Source organism: Barbatula barbatula (genome assembly GCF_947034865.1).
Source record: "Barbatula barbatula genome assembly, chromosome: 9".
In the NCBI taxonomy this organism is placed as follows: domain Eukaryota; kingdom Metazoa; phylum Chordata; class Actinopteri; order Cypriniformes; family Nemacheilidae; genus Barbatula; species Barbatula barbatula.
The window spans coordinates 19,499,325-19,517,372 of record NC_136772.1 but is presented as its reverse complement, the minus strand read 5'-3'; the positions used below and the strand labels follow the sequence as shown (position 1 = coordinate 19,517,372).

Below are 18,048 nucleotides of genomic sequence, written 5' to 3'. Positions count from 1 at the left end.
ACTCACAAGATGCAAACTGTGGACCATTATCTGTCACCAATGTGGCAGGGATTCCAAACCTGGCAAAGATGACCTTCAGCCTCTCCACCGTTGTTGCTGTTATGAGTTTTGGCAAGTTTGCAACCTCAATGTATCTCGAGAAATAGTCAACCACCACCAGATAATGGCCTCCGTCCCATTGAAAGATATCAGCTGCGACTCGTTGCCAGGGTCTCGCTGGTAGGGGTGTTGGCATTAATTGCTCTGTCTTCTGCTGTGAATGCTTACAGCAGATGTCGCATCTCTCCACCAACTCTCTTATGTCTCTTATAACACCTGGCCACCATATAGATTGCTGTGCTCTTGCAATGCACTTCGTCATTGTTGTGATTCTAGCCTTGTCTTTGTTGTGTGTCCTGTGTTGTTGTTGTCTATTGCCCCGCCTTCCGTGTCTTCCGTCAGGCTTTCCCCTCACCGGGTTTCTATCACTTAATCACTCACTCCCCTGTAGCTCGTCCCCATTAATTACTGCTAATTAATTCCCACCTGTAGCTTGTTCCCCGCTGTTTAGTTCCCCTCTATTTAGTCCCTCTTGTCCTCTTGTTCTTTGTCAGATCGTTGTGTGTGGTTGCGCTCATTCCTGACTCTCTTGTCTTGTTATCTTAGTCATTGTCATAGTCATAGTTAAGGTTATAGTGTCTAGTTTCTAGTTTCTAGCTCCTAGTTCCTAGTTCCTGTCCCAGTCTTAGTTTAGTTAGTTCATTGATCTGGATAGTTTAAAGTTCTCTCAGTCCTCGTTCTTTTGTTCTCTTTGCTTTTATTATTTAATTTTTTGCCCATCAGTTCTTGCTGGCGTCTCGGACCTCTGTTCATCTCACCCTGTCTGCATCCTTCCACCTGGTGGTTCTCTGCTCTCGTTTGGCACCGGCCGGCGGGTCTAAGCTCTGCCCGCCGAGCTTCCTCTCCACAAGAACTACCTCTCCCGTACTGGGTCGTCTATCGCTTCTCCCGAGAGACCGTTGGGTTGAGACCACTCCCCGCGGACTCTCGTGGTATCGAGATCTCGGACCCCGATCTTCGGAGGTTTTGTCTCAGCTTCCCCGTAAGTCCCGGGGAATCAAGCCCGTTCTCCACTGGCTTACGTGGTCGTCTCTCAAGGCTGGTGCTTCCAAGTGGAATAATGGGACTGTTAATTTAATAAAGATCTCTTGTTTTCCCCGCATTTGCGTCTCCGAACTTTCTTGTTTTCCAGTGTCATGACAGTCATTCCTTGATGACCATGATGAAGTCTTTCAAGCATCTCTCTCTGCATGGGTTTTGGAATCAGAATCCGTTCTCGTTTCAGTAGAATGCCATTCGCTATATGGATGTCTGTTCTATGAGACCAGTATGGCATGATATGTTCCGACACTGTTTTCTGATGTTCTGGCCAGCCTTTTTGTGTATACCGTTTTAGTTGTTGGCAAGTTAGATCGTCATTCTGCATTTCCTGAATCTGTTTCAGTTTTTTTTTTGTTGCAGGGATTTGTTGAACTACGAGATCCACAAATACTCTGCACTCATCCTCCAACGTTTCGCTTTCTGTTGATTTTTCGGGTCCTGATGGCGCTCGTGACAACGCATCTGCAGTGACCAGTTGTTTTCCTGGGACATAAATGATGTTGTACTTATATCTGAGCAGCCTCAGTCTGAACCGAAGAATCCTTGGAGGTAAATCATCAATTGGTCTGTTGCCCAGCATTAATATTAGGGGTTTGTGGTCGGTATGCACCGTAAATTCCAATCCAAGTCGCTCACATGCCCATGTTGTCGCAAGAGCTTCTTTTTCGATTTGTGCATATCGTGTCTCCGTGGGTGTTAGACTTCTTGAGATATATACAACAGGCCTCCACTCACCGTTTTCTTGTTTCTGCATAAGCACCCCGCCAAGACCATAGGATGAAGCATCGGCTGAAACTACAGTCTCGTTGTTCGGACTATACTGTGCCAGTATAGCCGGTGAGCTGAGTTCTGTCTTAACTTTAGCAAATGCTTCTTTCTGCTGTGCATCCCATGTCCAGGTGCTGTCATTCCTTAACAGGTCTCTCAGTGGCTTTGTGAGAGTCGGCAGATGAGGTGAAAACTTCCCGACATAGTTAACCATTCCCATGAAACGTCTCAATCCTTCCACATTCTGTGGCTCAGGCATGTTGAGAATGGCTTTAATCTTGTCCTGGTCTGCTTCGATCCCTTGAGCGCTTATTATATGGCCTAGGAACTTCACTCTATCAACAGCAAAGACACACTTATCATTCAGCGTCAGTCCTGCTTCTTCAAACTTCTTCAGCACCTCACACAGTCTCTCATTGTGTTCTTTCTTTTTCTTTTCCAAACACCAGGACATCGTCCGCATGGCAAAGAGCTCCAGTCGTTCCTGAAATGATCTGTGAGATTCTGAGCTGGAAATGTTCTGGGGCTGAAGATATCCCAAAAGGAAGACGCCGGAAGCAGTATCTCCCAAAGGGTGTAATGAATGTTGTTAGTGGCTCTGAGTCTTCGTGTAAGGGTATTTGCCAGAACCCAGATGTGGCATCTAATTTCGAGAACACAGCTGCTCCCTCTAGCTGCGCTAAAGTCTCATCCACGGCTGGCAGTATGTGTCTTTCTCTGCACACATTCTCATTCAACCTTGTGAGATCGACGCAAATCCTGATATTGCCATTCGGTTTTGGCACGACAACCATTCCCGCGCCCCTGGGAGTAGGCTCTTCGATCCGTCGAATGACTCCCATTTCTTCCATTCTTTGGAGCTCCAGTTTTACTTTCTCCACGAGCGGCAGTGGTATTCGTCGTGGGGCTGATAGTGCATACGGGGCGGCTCCTTCCGACAATTTGATTTTGTAGCTGCCCTCTAATTTTCTGAGTCCCGAGAAAACTTTGGGGAACATTGCCTTATACTGTTCTCCAGTTTCATGTATGTTGGCTACCTGTTGCAGTAACTGTAAGCTTTGGATTGCAGGCAGTCCAAGCAGCGGCATTACTAAATCTGCTACAACATATATATCTTGCCAGATTGTCCTTTTGTTTTTCTGCAGGCATGCGCTGAACGTACCCATCACTTTCAAAGGAGTACTGTTAGGTCCCAAGATCGTCTTTTTAGGATCTTTGAGTTTCCCTTGCTTTTCAGCTGAATACATAAATGCTGGAATCGCTGTGACTGCTGCACCAGTATCTATTTTAAAGATGATTGGTTCTTTATTCACCAGGATTTTCTGTTGCCACATATTCTCTTGTTTTTGGGTCTGGATTGTTCCCAAGAAAGCAGACTCAAATGAACTGTCAACTATTGCTTCAAGTCTTTGAATTGACCGACATACAGCAGCAAAATGTCTCTTCTTTCTATATTTTCTACATTCCGACTCTCTGGCTGGACAGGCTTTCCATGGGTGCTGTGGACTTTTCCTGCATCTCTTGCATGAATCCATCTGTCTTATTTTATGAGCTGCATCATAAAAACTGTGCGTTCTCTGAGCTGTCCCCTCTGCTTTCTGCGATGTCATCCTTGCTTTAGATGTTCTCTTTGTCACGACTGCATCAACGTTCACATCTTTCACTTCAGACTTTTCTCGTCTTATTATTGGCTGCTGACGTTTTATTTCCTCATTTTGTCTGACTTGAAGTATCGTTTTATCCAATGTCAAATTTGGATCTAGTTGCAGTCTTTCGGAAAGCTTTGCATCTCTTATGCCCACTACAATACGGTCTCTGATCATTTCCTCATGGAGATCGCCATATCTGCAGTGTTCCGCGAGCTTATACACGTCCGTTATAAAACTCTCTGCTGATTCGCCAGGCTGTTGAAATCTGCTGTTGAATTTTGCTCTCTCGAAAATGACGTTATGTCTGCCGATAAAGTGCTCACTCAAAGCCTTTTTGACTTCTTCATAACTCTTTTTCTCTTCCTCACTTAGGGGTAAAGTATTTAATATATCGTCACTTTTCACCCCCATAAAATAAAGAAGAGAGTTTACCTGGTAGGCGGAGGGTTTTTCTGCAAGGCCCGATGCTACTCTGAATCGTTCAAAGCGGCGCATCCACTGTGGCCATGAACTGGGCTCGTCGAAATTGAAACTTCCCGGAGGTGTCAGCGAAAATATCTGATCCATATTTTAACTGTGTTCACTCACTCTTAATCTCGGGCGCTGCTCCAATTGTTCCTTTTATTTTATTTTCACAGGCCAGTCCTCATTTGCACTCTTGCGCGGTTTAGTTTTTTTTTGCCGCTCAAAGGTGGTCTCGCCCGGGGTGCAATGTAGAACCGCCACTGGACACATAGCAAACAGTTTACTGTCCATTTACCTGCTCCGCGTGTCTGCACTAGTGTTGTTAAATAATCACGTGTTTGCTGGTCTCTATGCGCCGCGTCTTTGGGGGTCACCGCGGTTGTGGATGACTGGTGTAGTCTAATGACACTATAATTTATTTTAATGAAACGTCTGCTTTACAACTTCAAATATTTTTTTACAAATATGAGAACATTAGTTAAATAATAAAACTATTGGACTGTTATCTGACTTTTCTTTCACAATGATTTCTAATGATTGTTTCGTCTCTTTCTTCTCTGCATAAGTGTAGCTTCAAGGAAACATGAACAACCCTAAAACATTAATTAACGCCTGAGCAGAGCACTGGTCTCTGCAACTTTATCTATCCCGGATTCATTGTGTAGCCGGTGCCACTCGCCCCGCTCTGCGCGGGCTTTGAAACCGACGTCGGTCCGAATGGGGGACGGGCGCTCTAACAACAAGAAAAAGTTTGATACGTGAACGATGGTTTGCAGACAACTTTGTTTTGCACGGCCGCTAGCATCTTGCAGTGCTCCTATTCCTAAATACCTTAACGTTAGTTTACCGGCCGTCTCGTCGTCTTCATTTGTTTTGAGAAAAAATGTGGTCGGCTTAGAACATTTGGCCGCGTCAGTTTCCAGAGCTTTCTTCTTTCAGCGCCGCCTTTGCGCTTTCTGTCATCCATTTTTATTTCTGACGGTTTTTTATTTTGAGCAACTTGCAGTGGCGCTGTCGGGGGCGGGGCCAGGGAGTCAAAAGATAATCACGTCACCATTAACCTGCAGGCTGCGCTCTGAGTGGGGCTGCGAAAAAATATGAAATAAAAAAGAGTGGGGCTGCGATAAAATAATAAATAAAAAGATTAGGGCTGCTGTGAGTGAAGGCAGCCTAGGGAAAGCCACATTTCAACCGTGCCATGACAATACCGGCCCTCGCGGCCAAAAAAACTGACCGGCCCACCGGGAATTCTTCCAGTGCTCCCGATTAGCCAATCCGGGGCTGCACATAGGCCTACTCATACTAGTTTCGTTAGCATTCGTGTTGCGTGCATTCGTGTAAACGGCCAAAGCGACCGCTACCGCCCCCAATCGACAGCGGCCCACCGGGTGAACGCGATCGTTTACGGGTCGAGTCTTTTTTTGCTGTATACAGCACGGACTCTTTTAAAGTGATAGTACACGTATCATGCTCAAAATTAACACGGATTGACACCGAAATGCAGTAATTTTACAATAAATGCATATAAATTAAGTTTACAAAAAATGTAGGCATGTTATTTGTTTAAGTAAGCAATACAGTCGATTAAAATGTTGTGTAGTACAAAGGAAGAGTTTGGAATCAATTGGCGACCCCTGGCGACAAAAAATGGGAGCTTCGGTTTATGCTCAAATATTGCTCACGTCCTATGCTGACATTAAAATAAGCAAGGAATAGCAGATGACAGCAGTGACAAACCTTCTAATATAGATGTAAAAAAATTATAACCGAAAAGAAAAGCCCTCATGATGAACAAGATCACCACTTCGCGTTGGACATGCTTTACTATAAAGAGCAAACGTGACTTTATTTAAACGAGTATCTGCTTGTCTATCTTTTCCTTACCGTTTGTCAAACACATTAGGCCCATTTTGCAACTACTTTGAAACGATATATGTTGTTATAACAATTGAGTGAAATGGCTTATATATTAAAAATACTAATTCATATAGGCTATATTCATATAGTCTTTTCTAACTGTCAAAATCCGTCGCCTATTCAAGTTTACCTGAAGTGTCAGTGCCACCTGTTGGCTATATGTTGCCAGAAAAAAACAAAACGAGACAGAAGGAAACACATTTTTATATAAAACAAATGCAACGTCACACATTAACGTTACCCTAACAACACGTTGGGCACTTTTTAAGGATATCAATTTAGCCTACTTTTAGGCTGTAAAATGCTAGTATTAGCCTCTAATAATTTCTACATAATCGTATATAAAGTAGTTTTACCGATTAATTTTTATTTTGGATATATGTAACTTTTGAAAATATTATGGGCTTGAGTCGACCGCCCCCTTGAGGACTTATTGCGGTAGTGACGTGATCGGATGTTTGCAATCTCCATAGTAACACTTCAGCCTGTGTTTTGTTAGCGGTGCTGTCTGCTTGCCTCTTGTAGTCATAAGTAATTCACCTTAATATAAAATAAGGACAATCTGCAAATAGATATGAGCATCTCCGTGACGCACACATCTCTCAAGAAAAATGAGAGCAACAGGGTCTACAGACAACAGAGGGTATACGATCATTTATATGGTGAGTTACGAATTAGAACTGTAATCATGCATATAGAAGAGGCTACATTTAAACAAATGTATTAAAATTTGGGTCCTTGTCTTTTTCTAGATCCGGTATATACTTTGTCAGGTGAGGTGGATCACGCCAGGGAAAACCTCAAAGCTCACACGTCTCTGGATCGAGTGGTAAAATAAAGGATCCTCACAGATGAGGCATTAGGACAGATTATAATAGAATATTTTGTAATGTTGATGTCCTACATGTTCCTTTTGAATAAAGTCCTACACACCTGTATACAATTCAGAAGTTGTAAAATATAGTTTTGCCCACTGGAGTTTTTTAAATAAAAATAAATCATCATTTCAATCAGAAAAAATCATACATTTTCAAATCATCATAAACCCAAGATAAAATGTTAAGGAATATATTTTAGGTCTGTGCACTAGCCCCAGGAATTGGACTTATAGCAACCATGCTATGTCTAAAAAAATTATGAGTAGTGGTATTTCATATATTTGGAGAATCCAAAGCAACCATGTAAAAGATGTACCAGACATGTACCATTTAATCATAATTTTCAGTTAAAGGTTTTTTGTTTTTTTTTATCAATTTAGCGTAAGGTCCCAGAGTTTGACTCTATGTTTAGTAATCTTCCACATCATCCTTGCTATACATTACGTCTTGAATCGACTGACCCCGTGCCTGCGTTCATCGATCGTCGATGGAGGGGCTATGCTGAGCAGAGGAGGCAGACCCTGCAGCAACTGACAGGGTATTTTATAGGTTTTCATGGTTTAGGGCCATTGTTTGCAAGCATTGTTGACTCTCCTGAGTTGTTTTTCTTTTTTATTTCTTTTGTGTTGTTTGAGGATTCATTTTTGGATATTTTAATCTGCAATGTATGCATGCTTTAGTCATATATTAGGTTAATGAATACATCTTTATATCGTTTGTGTGTGTGTAAGGGTCATGTCGGGGGCTCACATACATAGACAGAAGGCTGATGACGTGACAGGTGCGGACCGCTGGAAGTTTTTCAAACGGTAAGAAGCACATTTACAGGTCTTCACAGATTATGAAATAAGGAATCAATTATTCTGAATGCTTATAAACATGTTACATATTAATGCTATTCTCTCACTGTGTTTTTCTCAGTCCACTGATTCCCTTTGCACAGCAGATTCCACCTGACGTTGTTTTTGCTTTGCCAAAGTAAGTCAAGAGTCTCAGCTACAGTACGGAGTACGCTGTGCTATTTATTGTAAAATTTAAAGGGTCAGCTGTGGCCTAGTGGTTAGAGCGATGGGCTTGTGATCAGAAGGGTGCCGTTTCGAATCTCAGTGCCTTACCCCTGATTGCTCTGCAGTAATGTGCCACTGTAAAAAAACTGCTTGTAAGTCGCTTTGGATAAAAGCGTCTGCCAAATTAATAAATGTAATCTGTTCAGACAGTACAATTGATATTTGTGTTTGCACTGTAAAACAATAAAAGTTCCATAAGTCAGTTGCTCTATTACTTTTTCATTCTACACAAGTACACATATCACCTGTCTTGCTTACAGGTCTAGCCTCCTCTCTTCACCCGATGGTGATGAAAATCGGCTGCCCACACCTTTTGGGAGAAGCGTGGGAGTTCAGACTGACTACCGGGAAAGCGAGACGCAAACAGACCCCTACACTCCAGACTATGTGCTTCGTCCTGGGACAGCCCCTCCTGAGCTGCTCACCCTAGCCACGCTCACATGGAGTAAATACAGTCACATTTATCTTAGACATGAGTGTCCTCAATGTTTGTCCTCACTAAGGGGGGATATGGTTCATAAAGTGTCAATCAAAACATGTTTTATCAGAATATATTGTACACTGTGTCAAGAGTCAAGATTTTGTCCCATTGAGAGGGGCTAGTGGTCTAGTTTAACCATTACAATATTGCTGAAATCTATATCAAGTGATTGACAGATTGTTCAATTATTTAGGTTTAAATATAAAAAATTAAGATCAGGGAATGTGAAAGTTCTCATCGCTTACTAATTTCTCACCTTTTTCTTGTTATATTTCAAATAGCTATAGAATCCTGCAATTGAACACATTTTTGAATGCAACTGTTTCTAAATTCAGGGTTGGCTGCTAGATTTGTGTTTTTGTTAATTTGCATAGTGTATGTTGTGTGCCCAAGGCCAGCAATCCACAATGTAGATGCAAATGCTCAGCTAGCATTGCAAGCATACAGCTCAGTTAAACATACCTGTTCCCTCACTGAAGCAGGAAAATACCCCATGTCCCTAGATAAGATACCTTCAAATGTTCCATTAAATGGAATATGTTGCTATTCATGTAGCTAGCTACTGGATAAACATGTCAATTTACATTGCACAATACAGTTGTGTATTGTGATATTTTGTATTTTTTTAAAAGTACATTTAAAGTACAAATTTATTTCCAAAACATTATCCAATTTCAATTACATTTTTGTTGTACATAAAACTTGTTTTAGAATTGACAACAGTCAGGATTAATTGAACCTCCAGTATGTAAATGTGTAAAAGAGGGATAAACATTTTAACATATACTTTAATTATGAAGGGAATTTAAGCAAAAAAAGTGCAAAGTACAAAAAAATATGTGTAATACAAATGAAACATATGTGGTTGTGTTTAGGTTGTGGGTTGCCTTCAGGACTGGCAGAAGTGGAGATGATTGAGAGGGCAAGAATGAAGAGAGCATGGGAGAAAACTCTTCCCCCACTGGACGACCTCACTCGGCTGGAGAAGAGGAGAAGGATGATGGAGGACATGGAACGAAAGGAGTGGGCCTTCAGAGAGCACGAGATAGAGAAGTGAGCACAACTTACAACAGTGGTTTACCAACAAATTTAAAACATTTTGACATTTAGTGTATGTAGTGTATTCGCCGAAGAGGTGTGTTTGAAGTAATTTTTTGAAGGTTGTGAGAGATGTGGTTGACCGGACCACATTGGAAAGAATGTTCCACCAGGAAAGAGTTGTGAAGGAGAGATCCAGTGATAGTCCTGTATGCAAACATCAGTGACTTGAATCTGATACGGGCTTCAACTGGTAGCCAGTGGAGAGAGATGAAAAGGGGTGTCACATGAGCCCTTTTGGGCTGTTGGAAGAAGAGGCGTGCTGCTGCGTTTTGAACCAGCTGAAGTGGTTATATGAAGCAAGGAGAGTTTGAGATTACCTTGAGATTACCAGGGCCTGGACAAGGAGTTGTACCGCATGTTCAGTGAGGTAGGGTCTAACCTTGCCAATGTCATATCGGCATGATCGCGTTGTCTTTGCAATGTGATCATTGAAGGACAGCTGTTCATCAAATATGACTCCGGGGTTCCTGGCTGATTCGGAGGGAGTGATACTGGAATTGCCAAGGTGGATGGTGAGATCGTGTTGCCCGTGGGGTGTGCCGGAAACTCGAGTAGTTCTGTCTTGGCCGGGTTCAGCTGCAGGTGATGCTCTTTCATCCAAGCTGAGATGTCATCTAGGCAGGCTGTTATGCGAGCTGCTGGGTTCAACAGTGGTTGGTGCATTCTGTCAGGAATGATGAGGACAGAGCCCAGATGCAGGCAGACGTAGGTTTTAAAAACAAACCTTTATTAAATAAACAAACCCACGAGGGGGAAAACATGAACAAAACTTGCAAAAAAACACTTCCCATGAGGGGGACAAAATGAAAACAAAGTCCTTAGGAAAACAAAATAATAAGTCCACAAACTTTGAAATCCGGAACAAGGGTAATCCAAAACACACGATCCAAAACACGAAGTACAATAAACAGTAAGTATATAACAGTAAATTCAAGACAATGCACCAACAAAGGACAGAGGGAAACTGTGTGGCATGACACAGGAGCTAGAAAACTCACGAGAGGAAGGACAGAGTCCTGACACCAAATAAGGTAATAACAGAACTTTTTATTCTAGGGACAATTCCTAGCATTGTAAATGGACATGTCAAACCAGTTCTGGAACAGTTTTGCACTTAATAAAGCCCTATACCTTCTATTAAACATAAAGTATCAATTCATTCTTTGGCACCTTTAAAACACAAGAAAGCGGTGGGCACACGTTTCCACGCTTTTTTTAGATGCAGAATGTGTATTCTTACATATATATGAATGTCTGTGGGCTAAGCCCTGGATCACCTTAGAACCACCCCTGTATTTTTAACAGGATTTCTATTTTTTTTAATCACCGTCAAAGTTTTGGTAACACTTTACAACAAGGTTGTACTTAATTAATGCATTAGCTAACATGAACTAACAATGAACAACACTTCTACAGCATTTCTTAGCACACTTTCATTTCAGCATTTAATACATTTGTAAAATCAAAAGTTGTAAACGTTAGCATTTGTTAATACATCATGAACTAACATAGGTAACTCCTGATATTAACTTACAAACAAACACTAATACACTCTGAAAAACTATACTAATCCTTTTTAGTTCATGTTAGTAAATGCTAATTATTAATAGCACTAATTATTACCAAATACAACCTTTTTATAATAGTAATATTATTTCATATTGAATGTGACATTAATTATCTTGTGCCATCTACAGTATTTTGTCATTCTTTTTGTATTTCAGTCTTCATTATTCTTAAAAAATTCTGATGTAAGTGATGACAATTTTCATGTGTGATTTTAATTATTAAAATGTAACAACTACTTAAAAACATTCTAATAGAGACCATCTGTGCTTTGTTTATAAAAATAATTTGCTCAGTGTTGTTAACTTGTTATACTGTATATGTATTGTTTCAGGCTGCAGGAGGTGCGTTTGACCCTGCTGAAGCAACTCCTCCGACAGAGAGAGGAGAAGCAGGACTGTGTCATGAAAGATCGATTGGATATAAGCTTCTCTCAGCTTCAGAAAGAGAAGGATGCACGGCTTAAAAAGCTACACGAGGACTACGTAGTTTGTGAGATCAATGTCAAATATACTTTCATTATAAGTGTACCCTGCTGATACAAAGGGCTCAGTGACAATTTATTATACTATTTTTGTTTAATGTTTAATAGCAAGTGTTTAAAAAGTGTTTAATACAAATGTTTCACCAAATCACAAGATTACACGAAGAATGCAAGGCAATTGGGATATTTGTGTTTACATTTTATTTTGTACTAACATTTTGATGAATTATGGTTAAGTTTACAGTTCACAGCTTTTCCTCAATCACTATACAAACAGTCGCATCCGAATCTAATACTTTGGTTAAGCCTGAAACAAAAACAGAAATGTTTTGATAGCACCACAGTGTTTGGTGCTTTTTAGTTGATTGACACAACACTTTTAGTTGATTCAGCCTATGAATGTCATAGTTGTAATTATCTTGGTATAATTAACTAAACGTCATTAGTTTTATTCAGTGTCTTGTATCTTACAGCTATGCGGAAGCTGCTGGCAAAGAGAAGGAATGTGGAGGGAAAGCTGGAGAGACGTGATATTATAAAGGATTACTCAGATTATGGGTCTTTGATTGGCAAGTTCCCTGACCAAAATTCCAACCACAATGTGGTCACGAGTCACTTTCTCAGCACATACCAAGGTTTGTTATGCATTGCATCAGCAGATTTGTTTTTTCAATTCAATATGCAATTTATTTTACATGCAAATTTACTGACGTGCAAAATTTATTTTTAATCCTCCCATCGTTCAAGAATAGCAGAAAATAAATTATTTTAAGGCTTGATTTACAGATTATCTTCTTTTAGTATATCTTGTAATTTAAACCCCAAAACTGCCCCAAAAAACGCACATTGTAAATCAAATTTCACAAATTTGAAATGCAAAGATTTTACCAAAGATTTTCACCATAATAATAAGTCAATATTTGGTCTCTATTTAGTAAAGTTTTAAAGCATTTTTGAAGTATAGTTTTTTATACTCAGGTAAATAGTCACATCCATAATGGTCCATATTCCCCATATGTAAATGTGAATGTAAATAAATATTTTATGTTGTATGAAGAGCCATCCCTTCAGCATTTATTGAGTATTATTGCTTCTGGTTTGCACATTGTTCACAGTAACAACTATAACACATAAATTATTTCCCTTTTTTAGAATAGAAAACTATCATCATGGGTTCAGATGCTTCAATATATAGACAATAAATACATTCTTTGAGAATTATATTTTTCAAGATTTGCCTGAAAATGTCACATCCATAATGCTGTAATCGTCTAGTTTATTCTGGAAAAATGGGTATTATTAAATATAAACTACATCTATATTTGTGTTATACTCTTATTTAATTATCATGGCTGGATCTGGCTAAAGCAAAAATGTGAATCTCTGTCTGTCTTATCTGTCTCTTTCATTAGGTCTTGTAGAACTAGAGACAGGTCTACCCTCATCTGTCACAGAGCCTCAAATCAAAGTGCCTAAACCTAAAGTGACTAAAGGCTTCATCTCACGCTCAGCCCGCAGAGAACAGGAGCTCATGTTGACTCATAAAGTAATGAATAGCTCGGTGCCTTTCACACTTAATCAGAATGTGGAAGGTGTCAGATTTTCACCCTGAGCTCTCCTATCCCACTAGGCTCTGAAAGAGAAAAAGGTGTTTGTGGAGGAAAAGAAGCCTTTGCGGTTCCTCTTCAAGAGTGAAAGGCCTGTTCCGCGGCCCCCAACCCCTGTGGTGGATGGACCCCCTGAGGTACAGCCCACGTTCCCTATGTAGATTGTTCAGGCCCTTTTAGTAGGTCTTCTAGGAGTTTGTGCAGTCTGTAAATATAAAATTATGTGATTGTCCAAAGCAGTGAATATCCATAGAACTTAAGAAATAATTGATGTTCCTCTCAGATTGGTAGAGAATGGCCCTAAGCAGCTTAAAAGTAACGGGATCTATTCCCTAGGAATGTATTTATTGACAAAACCTACAGCTTGAATGCACTTTAAGTAATTTTAAATAAAACCAACCTAATGCAATGCCTAAAACCTAATGAAAATCTACCTATATCTAAGTCCTGCACATCTAGACAGACAAGAAGCTTTACGCCCAAACTTGGGTGAACTATCCCTTTAATATACTGTATTTAAAAATATGATATAAAGTAGTTCATAGAAAGGTGCATGGATGTTTTGGTACAATTATTGTCCTGAAAAGTTTGAGAACGACTGCATGGAGGAAGACGGTAGAGATTGTGGAACACAAAACAGATTCTAGAATGTTGTCATTCATGTTTTTGTTCATAACAGGGAGATGAGGAAAGGGAACTGGCCATCATCTTCCTGCAGAAGTCGCTCAGAGGGCGTTCCACCCAGATTCAGGTAATATGAGCGTCATTACAGATAGACTCAGTGGGCGGGGCGTATTTATCTGATAGCTCTTATGGTTGTTGACGTGAATAGATAATTGTGATGGTTGTCAGATGTTCGAGGGGAAGGAGAAACGGTTGGAACTGATCCAAGAACTACGCAGCACCCATGCACTCCAGAGGGAGGGCCAGAAAAAGAAAGAGGTGGAAAAACAGGTCACACTTGCTTTGCAGAGAGAGAGAGACAACCAGTCTGATAGGGTAAGACGTATAGACGTATAGCACTAAACACCTACTTATTAACATCTGATAAAACTTCATTTAGATATCTATTTCATATAAATAGGGTTCGAGTCTTTGTACCTTCTTTACATAATGCCAACAACACTGATTTTACAATAGTAACTCATCTCCGACTTTCACAGAATAATTATTTCTTTCATACTTAAATGACTTCCTCTATTCTGGTTTCTGTTTCTGGTTTCTTCCAAGACCAATTTTCAAAGAAAATCCTTACTGCACATTTTCATATTAATAAAGTGGCACAGTACAAATGATTAAAAATAACATAAAAGTATTCGTTCCGCCTCTTTGATCTCTGTTCTTTCAATGGGCTCTATTCCAAGCCTTCTGAGGACATCCATTACCTTTGTGTCATATGGATTTTGGGCATTCAGGGCTTGTGGTTGTGGCGGTCATGTCCTAAGTTGACAAATGTATTCATCTCATTCAATTCAGATATTTATTTGCCATGTGCACACACAGGGAAGCTATTATGGTTTCCAAGAACACTAAAAGCTTGGATAATACAGAAGAAAATACTATGTAATCAAGTAAAATTATGCTACAAGCATAAGAGATCGCAAAGTGTATCATATATTATATTAAAATAGTCATATAAATTGGCGCCCTCGCTGTACTCTTTGGTCAAAAACATTTATATAAAAACATGCACACAATTGAAATAGAATGGAAATGTGGTGGGGTAAAAATTTGATTCAAAATATAAATATCAATTTACATATGTTTTCCTCCTCCTGTCAGGTATCTGAGATTGAGTCCTATATTGCTGGCGTATCTGGGGGAGTTATAGTGGACATGTTGGACTTTCTGTCTAAAGAGCTGGTCCGGCTGCAGGAGGAAAGACGAATCCATGCCTTCACCCTGTTGGCAGAAAGAGATCGACGTATTCGTGAGGCTGAGGAGAGTGGAAAGCGGCAGATAGAAGAGAGGAGACGCAGAGAAGAGGACGAGATATTTAAACAGGTCCATTTAAAGTACTTATAAATAGTGCCACAAAACTTTACTATTTGAAAAGTTTTGTTGTACATAAAACATTATTTTTCAGGTGGTCAAGATACATCAAAATACATTAGACATGTACCTGGAGGATGTCATCCTGAACTCTATTAATCTGACAGCTGATGCCCAGGCGAGAGAGGAGATTCATCATATGGCAGAGGAGCTTAACAACATCACTTATGCCATGGAAGAGACGTATGTATCTAACCGTGTTGAAATTAGTCAAACTTTATTGTAATGACATCCAGTTATACAGTTATTATTAGTTTTACTTGTGAGATTCCAATGACATCTGAATAAGAGGCAATAAGAAAAAGGGACTGAACAGTTGTTATAACCTGCTATTGGTACTCGACATTATTGAATGTTTAGTGAAGAAGGTCTGTGAAATACAGAGCTAAACGCTAAATTCTAAAATACTGTAAAATAGGCATGGGCTATAAAACATGACTCACTTCCACATTAAAAAGGATCTAAAATCTACAAAGAGATGCTAAAAATGTCTGCAGCATGATTTCCTCCTATTGTGCTCTGTGCTCAAAACCGTCCTTCTTCAAAGCAAAACAAATCTGACAATGTCCGGTTTGGTGGATTCAATACAACGCCTGTACATTATCACAAATTTCCCTGCCCAATAAAGCACCACTGAGTGTCAGCAAAATAATAGAAATATTTTAAAAATCTATACAAATTAAATGATCAATTTATAGAGATACTAAAGTATTTACTGTTTCAGAGCATTTCCTTCTTCATAAACGGAATAATTCTAGTCTAATCTGTCAATTGTTTTGTCTTTCTTGGTGTTTGTGTATGTGCAGACGGAACAGCCAGCAGTCTGAAGAGTTTGTGGCAGAGCTAGTCTACAGGTTCCTTATTCCTGAGGTCCAGAAGATGTCTGTCAGAGAGAGAGGTGAATTATTCAATCACAGAACATCTTAACAAACCCAGTATTTTTTTAAAGAATAGAAGTGGCATCTTCGGTGAATGAAGGGGGTTGCATTATACTGTATGTTCATGCTGCATGTTCTATACAATGAAGGGAGCATCGTGGGGAATGAAGTCCGAGTGGGGAAACAAGGGGAGAAACAGAGGGAACTGTGACAATTAGAGTGGATAATTCATGACAGAATTTTCATTTCTGGATGAACTATAGGCCTACCGTTAAGCTCCAAAATGGACAAGAAATAAAAAGGAGATTTTTGCATCGATTAATCACAGTGAAAAGGTTTTTCACAAAGTAGTCTTTGCTATTTTGACGTGTTCTGTTTTTAAGCTGCTCTCCTTATTCCTTAGTGAAATAAAGACCCTGTCACCACAGATGCATTATGTGCTCAAATTGTCTTTCACGGCTCTGTGGCTTTGAAAAAGAAGAAATTATTCTACTATTTCCTAAATACAGCCTACATTTTTAATAAATGAATTGTGTGCCGTGTGAACAAAGCATAATAAACATTTCCAATATCGTTCGTCAAAATATCCAACTGTATTTACATTATAACGTATGAACACATGTAACAGTTGACAGTTATTTAATTCACTCATAAGAATCTTAGCATTAGGCAGGTATGAGGAAATAAATACTTTTTGACATAGACATTTAACCATTTTCACTTTACATGCAAATTGTTGTTCATTGTCACAAACTCTACTGCATGCCTGAATTGCTTTCTTTTTTGTATTCTGATCATAATGTACTAGCACAGGTACTTGTGAAACAACATAACATACGTATTTTGAGATTCAACAGCATTTACCAAACACTCTAAAAATACATTACAGTGCACCAGAGCCAAAGACGACATCTGCATGCGGCTCGATCCATCATCGATGGCAGTCCTGGATCTTCTGAGTTCTCCTTAACCCGTTCTCCTCACCCCCTGTCTCCCCCGGAAAGAGCCTCCTCATCAGTCCTCAATGAAATACTCAACCATTTAGAGGACACTGTTCCCACAGCTGTGACTCCGAGAGACACCGAACCATCAATAAAAAATGTGACCAGTGCTTCAACAACAGACACTCATAGTAAAGAATAATTAAAAAATTTAAGAGCAACAGTAGAAGAGGCCAATTTTCATTGTTGATTTTTTTACAGTATACTCATATATTTATATTCAAACTCTAATGAACTGTGTACCAGCTGTTGAGTCCAAAGACAGAGGTTAATGGTTACCCAATAAAATCAGCATTTAGTTGATTTACGTGTGGTGCTTTATCACATATGGTTAAAATGTTTGGTTAAAATGTGTTAATAAACACTACAGTCATGAACTGCTCGAAGACTCAGCAATCATATCCACAAGACACCGGCAATGTGATACAAAATACATCAAGGCAAGGGGAAAACCTGAATCATGAACTCGGGACCGCTAGGACAGGACACAGGTGAAAGTAATGATGGATAATGATGAGTAATATAGTCTAGTTAAATGCGAACAGTCTGGATGATGTGTGGGTACCTTCTAATGGACCTGGGAGGGCACTCCAGTAGGTGATTATGAAAAGTACAGTATTTGACCCTTGTTCACTTTCTTACAGCATATTTAGTTAGCGCAATAGAATTTGCATAAAACTTATTCTAATTGTAAACAGGTTTTAAGTATAAAACATCAAACCATGACAGTTAAGGATGAATCACAATTTTGTATAACTGGATTTGTGAGAACTTCCCCAAGTCCATATATGCTGGAATGTCCAAGGGGATTTATTATTACCCTGTTATTTTCACAAAGTTTTGTTGATCTTACATAAATGTTCCCTCTTAAAATCCTGTCTATGACTTAGTATGACGAGGACAAACATTCTCTGACCCTGACCAGCTCTCAAATCTGTTTGCATTTACGTAATGAAGCCGACCCCATACCCCCACGCCCCATGACTGAGTGATC

General features: G+C 39.7%; 1 protein-coding gene across 1 annotated transcript; it reads left to right on the top strand.

Annotated features, from left to right (window-relative positions):
* Positions 1–6,395: 6,395 nt before the first annotated feature.
* cfap91 (cilia and flagella associated protein 91) lies at positions 6,396–17,429 on the top strand. Its single transcript, XM_079464961.1, has 17 exons — positions 6,396–6,601; positions 6,692–6,768; positions 7,198–7,355; positions 7,549–7,626; positions 7,739–7,795; positions 8,145–8,329; positions 9,241–9,418; positions 11,367–11,524; positions 11,990–12,151; positions 12,929–13,062; positions 13,147–13,260; positions 13,803–13,874; positions 13,976–14,122; positions 14,906–15,127; positions 15,210–15,358; positions 15,982–16,073; positions 16,943–17,429. Exons 1-17 carry the CDS (start codon positions 6,514–6,516, stop codon positions 17,194–17,196), a joined length of 2,325 nt encoding a protein of 774 aa, XP_079321087.1. The 5' UTR covers positions 6,396–6,513; the 3' UTR covers positions 17,197–17,429.
* Positions 17,430–18,048: the final 619 nt, after the last annotated feature.

What these genes read in the sequence shown, in the direction of transcription:
- cfap91 (XM_079464961.1), top strand. Translation starts at nt 6,514, where the DNA reads ATGAGCATCTCCGTGACGCACACATCTCTCAAGAAAAATGAGAGCAAC. An exon ending in CTTTCTCAGCACATACCAAG is followed by an intron (nt 12,152 to 12,928) that starts GTTTGTTATGCA and finishes CTCTTTCATTAG; the next exon opens with GTCTTGTAGAACTAGAGACA. An exon ending in ACTTATGCCATGGAAGAGAC is followed by an intron (nt 15,359 to 15,981) that starts GTATGTATCTAA and finishes GTGTATGTGCAG; the next exon opens with ACGGAACAGCCAGCAGTCTG.